At 35.3% G+C, this 16,668-nt stretch overlaps 1 protein-coding gene across 1 annotated transcript in view; it reads right to left on the bottom strand.

Annotated features, from left to right (window-relative positions):
* Positions 1 to 1,654: 1,654 nt before the first annotated feature.
* Positions 1,655 to 16,668, bottom strand: part of LOC306862837 (connector enhancer of kinase suppressor of ras 2-like) — a 39,779-nt gene continuing 24,765 nt past the window's right edge. Inside the window, exons 7-22 of the mRNA XM_079405852.1 lie at positions 16,139 to 16,198; positions 15,927 to 15,995; positions 14,532 to 14,678; positions 12,492 to 12,625; positions 10,740 to 10,930; positions 10,365 to 10,454; positions 9,549 to 9,754; positions 9,349 to 9,400; positions 8,354 to 8,529; positions 8,155 to 8,228; positions 8,002 to 8,073; positions 7,690 to 7,757; positions 7,255 to 7,358; positions 5,459 to 5,972; positions 3,700 to 3,899; positions 1,655 to 2,640 (exon numbers count right to left, since the gene is read on the bottom strand). Coding sequence (XP_079261978.1) covers positions 2,590 to 2,640; positions 3,700 to 3,899; positions 5,459 to 5,972; positions 7,255 to 7,358; positions 7,690 to 7,757; positions 8,002 to 8,073; positions 8,155 to 8,228; positions 8,354 to 8,529; positions 9,349 to 9,400; positions 9,549 to 9,754; positions 10,365 to 10,454; positions 10,740 to 10,930; positions 12,492 to 12,625; positions 14,532 to 14,678; positions 15,927 to 15,995; positions 16,139 to 16,198 — 2,208 coding nt within the window. The 3' untranslated portion in view covers positions 1,655 to 2,589. The remainder of the gene's footprint in view (positions 2,641 to 3,699; positions 3,900 to 5,458; positions 5,973 to 7,254; positions 7,359 to 7,689; positions 7,758 to 8,001; positions 8,074 to 8,154; positions 8,229 to 8,353; positions 8,530 to 9,348; positions 9,401 to 9,548; positions 9,755 to 10,364; positions 10,455 to 10,739; positions 10,931 to 12,491; positions 12,626 to 14,531; positions 14,679 to 15,926; positions 15,996 to 16,138; positions 16,199 to 16,668) is intronic.

The following is a 16,668-nucleotide window of genomic DNA, read 5'->3' as shown; positions in this document are numbered from 1 at the left end:
ACATATATATTATAACCAAAAATAACATTCCCAGAACGTTTTGGGAACCAAAATTGTTAGCGGGTACACACAATAATCTAATAGAGTAGTGGAAAAAACCCTAATATTCATCATTTGCATATTAGGCTACTTTATGTATATGATAGTTTCCAGTTTTGTTCAACAACTCTTTCAGTGGGGCTTTCTACATTATAGGGACGGCAAAAGTGAATGTGTCATAGAATTTTGAACGAGTCATTTTAGTCGATTCAATCTTGACCGACACGAGTCTAATCTCTATTCTCTCACAGCCAAGCAGATATATTTTTCATTCATTTTGTCATTTGTTGGGGTTTAATCAAGTGCAAAAGTCATTTTGTCAACAGCTGCCTTAAAAAACTGAAAAACAACAGTAACGCCCTTAATGTCATTTTAATTGTGTTTAGACTATTATGTGGGATTAATAATTATGCTCTTTCTTGAGAATGAGATCGATTCACTAAGCGAATCTTTTAGGTTATTCAGACAAAAAGGGCCAAGGCTATTACTCTTAGAATTACTGAGAACATTTTGCATTTTATTTTTGTACTATTTAATACAGCTTTGCTGCAAATACGTTTACGGTACAGTTATCTGATTCTGAAAACTGAAACGTAAAGCTACAATAACTCATTTGAATGTGGCCTTGTAGGCGACGAACATGATTGCGTGCACAGAAGTGAACACTGAATCGTTCAATAAAAGGATTCGTTCAATAACATCGATTCGTTTGTAGAGTGGCCCTGAAGCACACAAGCACACGTGTAGGACATTTGTTTAGCCTACCCCTATTAACCATGGTTTTACTGCAAATTAAACCAAAAAACAAAAACATGGTTACTACACTTTTACTATAATAAAACCATGGATAATTTTCACACTGCTGCTGTCCGGCCACCATAAAAATGAATCAGCCTATTCTCCAGCATGCAGCATTTTGTTATTTTGAAACAACGTGACTATGACTATGTTCCTTTATTGTGGCAGTTTCAGATGGTAGTAATTCCATAATATTTATAGAATTGATGTACCACAATGTGACTGAATGATTACAATATTAAAGTACCAGGTTTTTAATGTTCTCCAAAATATTTCAATCATGTCCAAAAAACATGATAGTACCATGGTAATTTTGATTGAGCACTCACTTTAATCAGAACAAAGCTGTTCAGTTCTGGTTTTCTGTTTGTGTCATCCAAGGGCAGACAATGCTCAGATTTTAATGAAAACCTCTCACCACACTCTCCATAAGAGTACCCTCATTCAAGCCCTTATCATTTCCCTCATAATGCTGGCCTTAATCCAAGCATTTTAATTGCCAACTGAACTAGAATGAGTTGCACGTTTATGGCCATGTGCATGGAATGCCTAGAACAGGCAGTGCCTGGGATCTACCCAGAGAATAAATATAGGTTACTGTAAGTACAGCCCAGCTGTCATCATCAGTAAGGCTATATCAGCTTAATACGATTTGCAGATGGTTATTCAGTCAGTGATAATACACATTGTGAAAAACTGTCATCTATAATTTAGAAATAACAACTGAATCCATTGGACTGTTCTGATGGCCCAACCCTCCAAGAAATAAATACAAAATTTCACACACTGCATACCAAACAAGTCAAACTGGTACTTAAAATAATGTCAAAACATCAAACAATTTATTGATAAAATTACTGTTTTGGAGATACTAGAACACTGGTGCTTTCACATGAAAGTTTCATTTTGTTAAAGATCTTTCAGGAACACATGAAGGAATTTACGCTTGCAGTTATCTTCAGATAACACATAGTTGAGCATACAAAACAATGTACAAACATCTCAATAAATATCATGCTTACAAAAATAGACAGTGTTAAACTAATTAATCGTTTTAGTTCAACATTATTGCAAGAACCTTGCTGCTAGGGTGCAAACGGTCAGAATATTACAACATACATTATAGGCTTTCGACACTCACCCGAACACAGACACGCAATCATTGCATCCTGTCAATCCTGCTCTTACACTCATAGTTACATTTACCATTGAAAAATGTTAGTTTCAGTGAGGCTGGAATTAACACTCTCAGTTAAGACAGATCACAGACAGGAAATCTATTGACTAGACAATGGCCATGCAAATCAGATTTAGAACAAAATAATTTCTATATCAGTAGTTTTATTCTTTTATCCCTGTGTTTTTTTTCTCTTTCAGTCATGAGAGACTACTTTAGGATAGAGTTCATAGAGTTCATTTCACATAGAGTTCAAGTGCAGTTGTTTGGTCCCAGTTGTTTTAGGCCAGTCATTATTACGAACACAAATAATTCAAGAGAAAAGATCTTTACATACACAATAATGCCGATATTAGCATGTGCAATAACATAAAGCAAAGAAAGTGAGTGCAACGAGAGGAAATTCATGAATGCTGCAACAGAGTAAAAGAATGAGAAATATTCCTTTGGAAAGACGTAGATGTTTGATAAAAGTGACTAAGATGAACCCTCCAGGGAAAGAGGGTGGATCTTTTCTTAGCAGATATGGCTGAAATGACTGGTGCTGTGCCCTGCTGTGTTCTCTGTATCTCTGGCTACACATCCCGATGGATGATCTTAGTCTCTGCCTCTTGAAGAGGGATGTCCTGTCAAAACAAGACGCCACAATTAATGATGTGTATTAAATTATACAACACATGTCTATGATCATAAGACATAAGACAAAGACGTTTTTTTTATGTCTTATGTCTAAGGCAGGCTAGTTTTTTTGATGTGCAAGTTATGGCTAAAAATGCCTCTGGTAAACCTAAAAATGAAATGTAGTGCGTTTAAAACTGCCAAGCAGAAGCTTCATGGCATCTTTCAAAAAATATTTGCATCTTTGATTATAAAGTTTTAAAAAATGTGTTTGTTTTTTTGACAAAAGGTTTTTTTCCATTTAGCTAAATTGCATCACGATGTCTGGATGTTAAAAAACTGGGAACACTTTACAAAATGGTTTAATTTGTTAAAGTTATTAGTTAAAGTTATAATTAGATAATGCATTAGATATCATGAGCTAAGAATGAACAACATTTGAACAACATTTCTTAATCTACATTATGGGTAGTTTCTGAAATATATATTATTCATTCTTAATTTTCATAATATATTAATAAATTAAAATAAGTTCAGACAGTGATTGGTTTATTTAAAAAAATACAGTTTTTTGTTTAGCAAGGATGGATGCATTAAACTGATCAAAAGTGACAGTACTTATCATGTTAGAAAAGATTTGTACTTAAAATGTTGATTTAAACATTCTGTCCAAAAAAATCATGAAAAAAATGACGATTTGAGCACCAAATCAACATATTAGAATGATTTCTGAAGGATCGTGTTACACTGATGCTGAAAATTCAGCTTTCAATCACAGAAATACATTACATTTTAATGAATACATTAAAATAGAAAGCAGTTATTTTAAATTGAAATAATATTTCACCGTATTATTGTTTTTACTGTATTTTTGATCAAATAAATGCAGCCTTGGTGAGCAAAAGAAATTGAATGTAATGTGTATAAATATTAGGTTAAGATTTTGGGATTTAAAAACGCAATCACTAAACTAACTACATCTTATCTTATGCTATGAACTACTTTTTTTGTGGTCAGGTTGCTTAGGGAAATCAGTAAACCAGGACGTGAACTGATGACAGTTGTACCTTGAATGAGTTTTGAAGGATCCGCAGGCGGTGCAGCTTTTCATTGAGTAACGGATCATTGCAGCGGCGGACGAATGATCGCTTGTACTCTAATCGAGAAGAGGACCTGTGCTCATTGACTGGTGATAGACTAGTCCTCTCCAGAGCCCTGTACAAATCCCCCAATGAGTCAGCCTGGTGCCTGCGCTCCCGCTCTGGACCTACAGAGGGGGGAGAAGAGGTACTTACAATGCAATTCACCAGAATCATTAAACGCAACATAACTTTCAAACTAATCTTTTTGTAATGGTATCAATAGTGGTTATTTAAATAATTATCATAAAGCATGTAAATATATTAATATGGTACTGTATGCATGTCATTATAGGCTAGGTTTAAAATCCATTTATATATAGCCTATAACAGGGATTCTCAGCTCTGTCCCTTGTTATAGTATAACACAACAGAATAAGTGCTTATTGTAATTATCATATTAGCTGTTCTCATTAGGGAATTACACGTTAGAATGACTATAAGGGATCCCAGTGTGGAAGAAAGAGAGAGAGAGAATGGCCCTAAGCCACATTCCTCTGTTCCATCCTGAGACGACATTAACACGCACTGAAGGGACTCCTCCTCGTGTGCTTTGAGGCACAGTTTAGTTCTGAGGAACAGCGAATGTGTGGAACAGAAAGGAGGGATGAAAAAGGATAGACAGGGATGAGAGCTGTCACGTTGGATTAGAAGGACTGCACCTAATATGAGGCTATTGGAGGTCTTAAGGGAGATGGGTATTCAGCTGAGATTTGCAGCTACAGTGCATCTGAATCAAGCAGCAATATGTTCATCATTACAAGCTACGATACAAATAACTGAAGCGCTGAAGCAAAATGCAGCATCCTCTCAATGACATTTAGCAAAAAAAAAGAAGAAATCTATCATGACATCTAATTAAAAACTATATTACGATGAATACAGATATTGTCAGGTTGCTATCAAGCCATTATCAAAACCACAGAAGTGATTCTAACATAAACAACAAAAAAAACTAATCGATCAATATTTCACCAACACTTTTACACTGATGCAACAAAAGCATTCACAGGTAAAATAAGTTACTTATTTTTTGGAGAAGAAATGTAAAGCTAAACATTTACACATTGCTCAAAACAAAGATGAAAACAATTTTCCATACACACACACAAAACGTTTGCTTAAAAACAAATAATAATGTTAATAATATATTACTAATATATAAACATTATTAATATTATTGTTGTTATTATTATGCTAAAACATTAATACTGAATACAAATAAGGTTTAAAATAATCAGCATCAGATTAATTATTAATCATTAGAAATTATTTACAAAAACTATTATTATTATTATAAATATTAACCACAACTAAAACCAGTTCTGAATATTAATAAAAAAATAATTGCAGTATTGGATACAATTTTAAGACTTGTTATCTTATTTACAATAGTTATAATACTAATCTGAAAATATTTATAGTGTTCGAATATGATGAATATTTACATAATAATAATAATAACAACTATTATTATTATATTCATGAAATGTATTGAAAATGCATATGGTTTTACTACTATTAAAAACATGTTTGAAACCGAAGGGAAATCATGACAAGTAGGCACACCTTTAAAATATTACTCACATCCCTTTGCCTACACATGCTAACTCACCCACTAACTTGCCTCTTCATATGTAAGCAAAGTTAGAAACACACACTTCTCACAAGTTCTCAGTTTCCTGACCTGTGTTTCTGGCATGGGCCTGGCCCAGGTGGTAGAGCTGTGCATCTGCGTGTTCAGCTGCACTGCTGGCAGCCAGGATGGCATGAAGACCACTGTCACGGGGCAAGGTGAAACTGCGGTGCTTGCCTCCTCCTCCACCACCTTCTAATCCTTCTCCTCTTCCTAAAGCTGTGATGGGCTTTTGGGTGGGTGTGATGGACGGGACATAGTGTTCTGGTGGCAGCCCATGTTGGGCGGGGAGCGTCGACTGGCGGCAGAGCTCCACAGGCACGGCTCGACTGGGATCGACAAACACGGAGTCGTCCAATGGCAGAGTCTGCAGGAAATGGAGGCCTGAGCTGGTGAGGGGCGTCTCGATGAGGTCCTGCCATGAACGCCGCTGGCTGGCAGACTTTCTGCCAGGAGAGCTTGCGCTGCTCACGCTGCCCCCATGTGTCTCGGAGAGCGGGGAGCGGGACTGGATGGTCTCTGTGGAGGGTGGGCGGATGTGTTGGGACTCCTGGAATGGACTTGCCTGTAATCATGCAAGGTCCTTTTAGTTGGTATATTTACGACTTAGACATTGGTGCAAGAAGAAGCATAAATCCAGAACGAAGGACAACTATAACAAGAGGGGCATTTAGATCCCTGTTTTCCATTTTCTCTGCTGTCTTCTTTTACAAGCTCACTGCCGTCACCCTTAGTTATGCTCTGCCTGAATGGAAAGATCTGAGACAGCAACACATTACGCACATACAACTCTCCCTCATAGGATTATGGGACTGATCTGCGTCTCCTTCCTTAAGATTACAGAGATCCTCTTTAAAAAAAGTGCCTTTTGACTATGAATTTACAGTGGCCACAATCATCCCTTGAGTCTAAATAATTAATGTGTCCTTCATCTCCATTCTCTCCACCCCTTCACACCTCATTATTCATCCTGCTCTCCCTCCCTCTCTGTCCTTCTCTTGTCTTTCTGCATTGTTTCACCTCATTTGTTTCCTTCAGTCTTAGTTTTATTTATACAGAATGCACTACTGTTCAAAAGTTTGGGGTCAGTAATTTTATTTTAAGAAATTAAAACTTTTATTGAACAAGGTTGTATTAAATTGATCAAAAGTGACAGTAAAGGCATTTATAATGTTACAAACGATTCCTATTATAAATAACTGCTGCTCTTTTGAACTTTTTATTCATTGAAGAATTGAAAAAAAAAGTGCATCAAGGTTTTCTCAAAAATATTAAGCAGCACGACTGTTTTCAACACTGATAATAAGAAGAAATGTTTCTTGAGCACTAAATAAGCATTAAAATGATTTCTGAAGGGTAATGTGACACTAAACACTGGAGTAGTGGCTGCTGAAAATTCAGTTTTGCCTTCACAGGAATAAATTACACTTAAATATATTAAAATAGAAATGAGTTATTTTAAATTATAATAACATTTCATAATATTAATGTATTTTTCATCAAATAGATGCACACTTGGGTTTTCTTTCAAAAACACCACAAGTATTTTAAACTTTTAAACTGTAGTTGATGAGGAGAGGAGTTGCATGATTTTGCATGGAGCGAGGAGGACTCCGAGAATCCAATCTATATACACACCTCATATTAAACCATTTTACTTCAGCGTTTTCAAGATATGGGACATTATTCAATTTAGACATTTACATTTATGCATTTAGCAGAAGCTTTTATCCAAAGTGACTTACAGTATATTACATGTATATTCAGGCTATACATACACAGCAAGAATTCACACAGTGTGAACACAGGAACCCAAGCAACACAAAAGAAAGAAAGACGAGACTTACTGAGGTGGAGTGTGGGTAAGTGTCATATGGAGGTGGAGGGCTATGCTGTTTGGGTGTTGAGGACATGTGATCAGTGTCTTCATGGTCACTCTCGCTCCAGTAGTCTGAGAAAACGACAGCAAATATCCATTAAACACATGAGGAGTCCAAGAACAATGGCATTCGAAGGCTGTGGAAAGCAGCAATTTATTTAAAAGATGTTTGTGTTTGTATCATTTTAGTAGTTATTCATCAAATGATAGAGAAGAATAAATTATACTGACAAATAAACAAAAATTACTTCCTCTATTTATACTCAAACGCCACATACATGCATCCAACATGTTGTACTTCATATGCATATATTTATAGGATTTCCAGACCAGACCACACAAAGTCAGAGTGGGAGAATAATTGATCCGACAGGCTTAGCGGAGCATGAAGGCATCGTCTCACCATGATCCTGTCGAATCCTCTTCTGCTCTGAGCGAGCTGTTGCCGCCATGTTCATTCGACTGAGCCACCTGCGAGCAAACATAAAAAAAAAATAGAAAAGTTACCTGGGGAGCTCATCGCACTGCTGAAATGCCGAGCTGAAAGAGTCTTTCGGGACGTCGCTAAAATTAGTAGCTTTGATCAGCTCACGGAACATTAAATGAGATTTGGGAGCCTGACTAGAGCATTCATGAGGAATTGACAATGTTTCAGATTACATTATGAGTCTCTTTTGTTTCTATAGGCATGTTGGAATATTTCTTTTCATCTTACCTATTCATATCATCCATGTTGTCCGCAGCAAAGTAGAAGGTTTTGATTTTAGGATGGCAAGCCTTAAAAGCACTGAAAACAGACAAGAGATACAAAGTGAGCATTGAATGAAAAGCTGCATTAAATCTTTTTTTATTTTATTCTATTACTCACAACTTTTTGCGACATTCGTTGGCCTGATCGATGTTGAATTCAGGCAGGCTGACGAAGCCCTCTGCTTTCTCATCCTGAGAAAGCACATAGATGAAAAACTCAGATATACTGATGAAGCAGGGAGTTTATGTAGGCAGCCTAATGGCCCATTTTGTGCTGTGGCATTTCATCATGCAGATTAATGACCTCGTGCCCTCACCTCTTCATTGGTGTACCAATATAGGCAGGCATCTTTCAGCACAACCCAATACTTCTTCCATTTCTGAGAGAAGTAACTCTTTGCATCCTTCTTCTTCCAGAGCCAGCCCTCACAATCACCCTGACCCAAGTCCCTGCAGGAGATTCGCCGCTTACTAATGGAGGGCAGGGATCCAGCTGAGAAGGACAAAGAGAGAGAGAGCAGAGACGTCAGAGTGGGCAATATAAATGAAAAGACTGGCAGGAATAGTATCGAAACAGTGGCTTTTTGATGTACTGCCATATAATGGCAGAGAAATGTCTTGACATAGCAATTATTCAGAATGAGAATGTGTGATTGGATTTGTATAGGAAAGAAATAATTGCACTGCAAAAAAAAAAAAAAAATCCTTTCTCAATCAGTATTTTGAGGACAGCAAAAAAGAGAGGAAGAATTCTGAAAAACAATTCTTAAAATTAATAATTTTACTATAAATGGCTTTAAAATTAAATTTTTATATAACATATTATTTAATTAAATTATTTAAATTAGAATAACATAATAAACAATTATTTCATGATATTAAAAATAAACAAATAAATGAATAAATAAATAATATGTACAGTATGTATGTATCAAAATTATGTATCTAACTATGTATCTATCTATCTAAAATTGTAATAATTTACTAATTTTGTCAAAAATGATTTACCGAAATATATTTGAGATAGATTGCTTTATTCTGTCTAATTTCTGTTTTAAAAAGAAATATATTTGAGATGGATTCTCTGAAAGCAAAACCTACTGAACACAAATTTCTTATTTCTCATTTTAAGAATGACTAAATATCATTTCTTGGGAAAAAAACACAAAAATAATTTTTGTCTGATTAAAATTAATTTTGTAATGTGCCAAGCAATTTAATGTAATAACTACATGCCAGACAGAGGTCCAGATCTGAAATGTTTACTAGAAAGTTTTCTTTGCCTACAAATACTAGCAGAATTTATATTTACCTCTTAACTTCACTTTCTTTGACCGGGAAAGCATGGACGATCGATCAAATGTCTGAAAGATTGTAAATAAATACAAATAGCTAGTAAATAAAATCATTTCATGCTGCATCCCTTAATCTTAAATTAATTATACATTAATACAGTATTTACACAGTTATAGATTAATACAGTAATTTATACATTGTCTTCAGTACACTCACGAGATAGACAGATGAGGTTTCAGATGTGGGTGTGGCCAGCGGGTCCTGCTGCAGCATGTCCATCTGAAGGGTGGGGACTAGGGCATAGTGGGTGGGGCTCCCACCTTTCTCACTCTTCCTTCTACTACGCCGACTGCTGCGACGTCCAGTGTGGTACTCCTCTGTTCCCGCCTTGTCCTCACTCACATATCGCAGCAGGGAGTTTTCTGTTAATAAACATGTGGGATTATGAAACTACAGTATGCTGATTGTAAAATAGGACAAAGCACATTTTCAATGAACTGTCTGTTTTTAAAATTTAATAAAGCAGTTTTGATTCTTCCTTTTAAATAATGTAATGGTTAGAGTTGAAATCGAATTATTCAGGGATCTCACGATCAAAGAACACGGCTGAAAGATGCTGTGTTGCACATGTACAAATTTGATATAAATTCTGCCACGGTAACTAAAGAAAGCATTCTCTCTGCTCCCACTCCTTCAGCAACAGAGCCTAGCCTCGACCAATGAGAAGCCAGCATCTTGGCAAGATCTCTATGTTGGAGTTACCATGGCAATGCAAAACCAAAAAAATCCCAAAATCTCAAACAAAGAGCCAGCGAGATACTGGCAGATCGATCCCAGCACAAATGAGGTAAATATAGGGGAGATGGGGACAATCTGAGCGCAATGTCCAAAGACTTTAAAATGTGCCAACGGGGAGGTCAGGGCTAAAGTGATTACATTTTTTGGTTCAGTGTAACCTGAGGAAAAGATATCAAAATGACATCCTCCTCAATGCTCATCCATCCACCCACATACAAACACACACATACACACCTCTTCTGATCTCTTTCTTCAGCTTGGCAGGATCTTCATAGTCTCCAACCCAGTTATATTCAACAGGCATAGAAATAGGCCTCAGCCGCCCTAGTACACAAGCACAGAGAAAGCGAAAACAAAATCAAATGATCCATTACAGCACAATACACATTCTGGGCCAGGAGTAGAAGATTAAGTGTAGCTTGATTGTTATGTTTACAATGATTTATGGTCAATTTAATGTAATATACTTCTTTGTATACAGTATATACTGTGGTTAGGTTAGGTTAGGTTAACTTTAATGTAATATACTTCTTTGTATACAGTATATAATATGTTACAGATAAAAACAGCCTGGAAAGACTGAATATCATCATGTATGAAAGCATGTACCATATGTAGGAGTGCTGTCCCTGCGTACGGGTGGAGGGCCCTGATTCTGATCATACTCGTAACAGTACAGGACCGCATCCTCGTCCAACAGCGGGAATCGCCTCTGGTACTCCTGATCCAGGAAGGAGTTGGGCGAATCAGAACCCTTAGCGGCCTGCTGGCAGTTTCTGGTAAGATTTCCTATGTCATCTCTGCGCAATGGTAAGAGAAATCTGTTATAATCTTCTATACCACAATTCTTGAATGTGAACTAGATTTTGACCTTTTCTAAAGAAAAATGGTTTCCGGTGCAAGCATCACCACCACAGTGTTACAATGCAGTTGTTAGTGTTTTTGCTAATTGGTTAAACCAAGTGGATCCACCTCCGAATGGTGTCATGATATTTTGCTCTGTATGGCTTCAATTGAAAAGTCTAGGGTCAGTAAGATGTTTTTTTTTGTTGTTGTTTTTTTAAATGTTAACAATTTTATTAAGCAGGCATGAAACTAATTAATTAAAATTGACAGTAAAGACATTTAAAATGTTACAAAAAAATCTACTAAAAAAAAATGCTGTTAATTTGAACTTCTATTTATCAAAGAATCCTGGAAACGAATGCATCACGGTTTCCACAAAAATATTAAGGAGCACAACTGTTTTTAACATTGATGATAATAATAAGGAATGTTTCTTGAGCATCAAATCAGCATTTTAGATTGATTTCTGAAGAATTACGTGACACTGAAGAGTGGAGAAATTTCTGCTGAAAATTCAGCTTCGGATCACAGGAATGAATTACATTTTAAAATATATTCAAATTAGTGCTGCTAAACGATTAATCGCAATTAATCGCATCCAAAAAAAATGTGTTTACATAATATATGTGTGTGTACTGTGTAATATTTATTATGTATATATAAATACACACTCATACAGTACAAATTAAAAACATATTTACATATATTACATGTATATATTTATATAATTTATATTATATATAAATATATTTAATATACAAATATAACATATTTTTCTTGAATATTTACATGCATGTGTGTGTATTTATATACATAATAAATATACACAGTGCACACATATATTTGGTAAACAAAAACTTTTATTTTGGATGCGATTAATCACGATTAATCATTTGAGAGCACTAATTCAAACAGAAAACAGTTATTTTAAATTATAATATTTCATAATATTACTGTTTTACTTTTTGATCAAATTAATTACTTGGTGAGTATGAGACACTTCTTTCAAAATTTTTTGAAAACTTTTGTGCTGTCCTCAAAATGTGCACATTGACGTGTTTCATATATATATATATATATATATATATATATATATATATATATATATATATGTGTGTGTGTGTGACCATGGACCACAAAACCAGTCTTAAATGTCAATTTTTCGAAATTGAGATTTATATATCATCTGAAAGCTGAATAAATAAGTTGTCCAAATGAAGTTCTTAGCAATGCATATTACTAATCAAAAATGAAGTTTTGATATATTTACAGTAAGAGATTTATAAAATATATTCATGGAACATGATCTTTACTTAATATCCTAATGTTTTTTATCATAAAATAAAAATGGATAATTTTGACCCATACAATGTAGTTTTGGCTATTGCTATATACCCCAGCGACTTAAGACTGGTTTTGTGGTCCAGGGTCACACACACACACACACATATATATATATATATATATATATATATATATGTATAATGTGCATCTGTTTATACTTTAATACTGTACCTGGGTGTGTATGGCTCGTCTGGGGGAGGAGGGAGGTAGAGGTCCTGTAGAGCGTAGCTGTCCCGTCTGGATGGGGTGCTGAGAGTGCTGGACGGTGTGGCCACACTGCTGCTGGGGCTGGGAGGGATGATGGGCTAAAAATCAGTGGTACAGTTAGATTTAGCATTTCCAACATCCTTTAGGAAAGTTGTTCAAATATGCTTTTGTGATTTGACCCAGACCATTTTCAAAGGTGTACTTGTTGGTAAAGAGTGCTTTCATTATTCATAATTTCATAGCAGGTAAATTTCTCCATTTCACACTGATATGTGAAATACATATGGTGCATGACAATTACTAAATAAAATTAATTAAAAAAATAAAAGTCCACAATAAAAATATACAGAGCTGGGTAGATCACTTACAAATCGTGGTCCATTACTGATTCCAAATTACATTTTAGAAATTACAAATTAGTAATCCATTACATTTTACATAATATAATCAGACTACTTTTAGATTACTTTTGACCTAACTCATTTCTCACATTGATTTAAATAGGATAATCTTATACCATATTGTTTTAACAAATAAAAAGAGTTAGAATTGTTTTTTTCTTTTTATTGTAATTAACAACATGAAGTGCATTAAATATTACATTACGTCAACATTAGGTTACGTCAATGTTTCACAAACTGGGGTTTGTAAAGGAACTGCAGGAGGTTGTGAGTTTAATGAAAAGCTAATTAAATTATAAAAAAAATTTAAATTAAAATGATTAATTTTAAAATAACATCAATCAAAATAAAACATGAAATATTTTATTTGTTTACCTGCATGTTATGTGACCATTAACCAGTGGCAGAGAACTGTGAATGTGCAAATGTGATACTTAATTATTCAAATATTTTTTACTTCAAGTAAATACATTAGGGAAAAGAGGTTCAGATTACATAAAAAAAAGTTTGGGAAAGCCTGCATTACATGTAGATAAGAAATAATTTGCGCAGTTTAAAGTGTTTGAAAGACAAAAGCCTTCCAGAGCCATAGTAATACATAGTCAAATAACCCACTGAGTGATAATTCAAATAAAAAGTAATTTATCAGTAGTTGATGCAATGTTGAAACACTTCTTAAACTTGAAATGATTTTTGTAAATCCAAATGCTGTGTAGCCACCTGACTAATGACTGGTCTTTGTGTGAATGTCCACAAATTTGGAAAACTTTTTAAAAGATAAAAAAGAGGAATTTGGGAGGATCAATAAATTATGAATATGTAATCAATAAAAAAATAACTGTAGTCTGATTACGAGTACTTAATTTTTGGAATTAATTACATAATCCAGATCACATGTATTCAATTAATATTATATAGTTATATATAATAATTTATTTCCTTAGAAATGAAGCACTCATTCCAGTGGCAGAATAATCTGACCATTGTGTGTCTGTGGAAGAAGACATGCAAAAAAACAAAAACAAAAAAAAAAAAACTGCATCACAGAGGTGTTCAGTCATGCTGATTTGGTTTCCTCTTGCTTTCATGTATTCAAGACACAAAACACTCTGAAACGGCTTTGGTTCTGCGTAAATAAAATCCCTTCTCAGTGTCTTCTACTTTGCTGTTGTCATGACAATCAGCGTATCTTGTTCGCTGTCAGCTGTGCAATTGAAACGCCAAAGAGGAAATAAATATGTGCAATTTATATACTGCACAGTCAAGCGTCTAAAATGACATTCCACGTTTTCCTCTCAGGGCCACAGTAAAGCTTCCTGATGTGCCGGGGCTTCAGTGGAGCAGGAGAGGAGATTGAGGAAGGAGGGATAAGCACCAGATTAGAGGTAAAAAGATGAAAGAGAAAAAAGGGAGGTTGGTGGGTGGGGGAAGAGTGGAGCGAAGATTTGCCATGCAATCTAGTTGGTCAAAGCCCTAAGGGAGGGGAAGAGTGCTCTTAATGCTGCTAAAAAAAGAACAGGCACAGATTGGGGGACTACGCCACAGCATATCATCAATTCACACACGCCACTTAATCCTCGTACCGCACACGTCCCATCAGTACCTGCAGAGCGAGGGGCTTCCATCTCATGTTCTTGAGTAAGGCTGGGGCTGACGTGAGAGTGCTCTGAGGTCGTTTCTTCAGCGTGAGGGTCACACCCGCAGGATTGCTACGTAAAGAGTTTACCAGGTTCTTCAGCTGCCAGCCCACCTACGCAAGCCAAACACACGTGTTCACCTCATTACACAATCAGAAAAAAATTCAAAACATACCAGCATTATGTTGACTTGTTAACAATGTCATTCTTCATGTCACCACCATATACTCTATGTCTTATTATATTGGTTAAATCATTAAACAAGATGGAAAACTATACACATTACCATTCCGAAGTTTGGGCTCAGTGAGATTTTTTAACAAGAACCCAGTTATTCCCAACAAGGCTGCATTTATTTTGTGAAAAATACAGTAAAACAGTAATATTGTGAAATTTTATTATACTGTAAAATAAATTATGTCTGTATTTTTTTTAATGAAATTTATTCCTGTGATGGAAAAGCTAAATTTTTGCAGTCATTATCCCAGTCAGTTCTTTATCCTAATATGCTGATTTGGTGCTAAAGAATTGTATTATTATCAATGTTGAAAACATTAGTGCTGCTTAATATTTTTTGGAAAAAATTATTATTATTTTCAGGATTCTGTGATGAATAGAAAGATAAAAAAAAATATTTTAAACAAATATTTTACTTATAAGCCTTACTGTCACTTTTGATCAATTTAATATGTCGTTTCTAACTAAAAATATTCATTTCTTAATTTATTCTTGAATGGTAGCAACTTCCAGGATGAAAAATTTATTAAAATTTATTTTAAAAGTTTTTCTTTTCTTTCTCTCAAAACATTTCAAGGAAAACATGCTTTCTTTCTTTTTTCCCCTCTTTTTCCCCCAGTGACCATATTTTCAGTCTTTTAGCAATATCACTTAAAAGGCCAGTTCACCCAAAAATGAAAATTCTGTCATTAATTACTCATCGTGATGCTGTTTCAAACCCGTAAGACCTTCGTTCATCTTCAGAACACAAATTAAGAATGAGTCAGATGCACTGCTGTCTAAGCAGAGTCAGAAAGCTCTTGGATTTCATAAAAAATATCTTAATTTGTGTTCTAAAGATGAATGAAGGTCTTACTGGTTTGGAACAACATGAGGGTGAGTAATTAATGACAGAATTTTCATTTTTGAGTGAACTATCCTTTTAAACTAATTAACAACTATCATCCTCCAGGTAGTAACATCATTTTTGTTGGGAAAATAACAGCATACTATCAGACGACTTCAATTTCATATATATTTAATATAATGTCAATTTCAGGTCAATCCTTCATTGACCAATAGGAATGATCCAGCCATATTATCAGTTATAGGGTAAAATTATTGTGTGCAGTAGATACACTCACCACTGTCTGATGGTTGACCTGTATGACCTCATCACCAGCATGGATTTTCTTACAGCGGTCAGCTAGCGACTGAGAGAGGGAGAGGGAGAAAGCTATTGGATTACACATGGAAAAGACACAATTATTTTTATGATTACATGTCCTTTCTTCAGCTGAACTGTCTATGCATGTCATATTGAGATTGTACTTAAAGATTGAAAATGACCACTCACTCCCTCTGTAGTGCCCGTTATGACATGTAGGCCATCGTATGTTGATTTGATGTACATGCCCTAGGGCAAGGAGAAAGACACTTTAGAGCCATTGCCTGAAAATATCGGACACATACTGGGTAAACACTGAAAGAAGCTTGCTGACATGACATGCAAGCACAAATCCTCTCTGACACACAGTCTCATAAAGCAGAGATATAGGAGGAGAGAAAGAGAGAGGGTGTGTGTGAATGTTTATTTTTAACTTTATTCAGGCTTATGTTACTGCCTGAAGCTCATACAAACACATCTACCAGAATACCATCATCAACTGCGGATGGGGTGAATCCATCTATCCATCCATCCATCCATCTGCCTATCCATCTAATCATCCATCCATCTGTCTATCCAGCCATCCATCCATCTGCCTATCCATCTAATCATCCATCCATCTGTCTATCCATCCATCCATCCATCCATCTGCCTATCCATCTAATCATCCATCATCCATCCATCCATCCATCTGCCTATCCATCCATCCATCCATCCAC

Source organism: Barbus barbus (genome assembly GCF_936440315.1).
Source record: "Barbus barbus genome assembly, chromosome: 43".
NCBI lineage: Eukaryota > Metazoa > Chordata > Actinopteri > Cypriniformes > Cyprinidae > Barbus > Barbus barbus.
The sequence above is the reverse complement of the archived record's forward strand: the minus strand, read 5'-3'. Positions and strand labels throughout refer to the sequence as shown.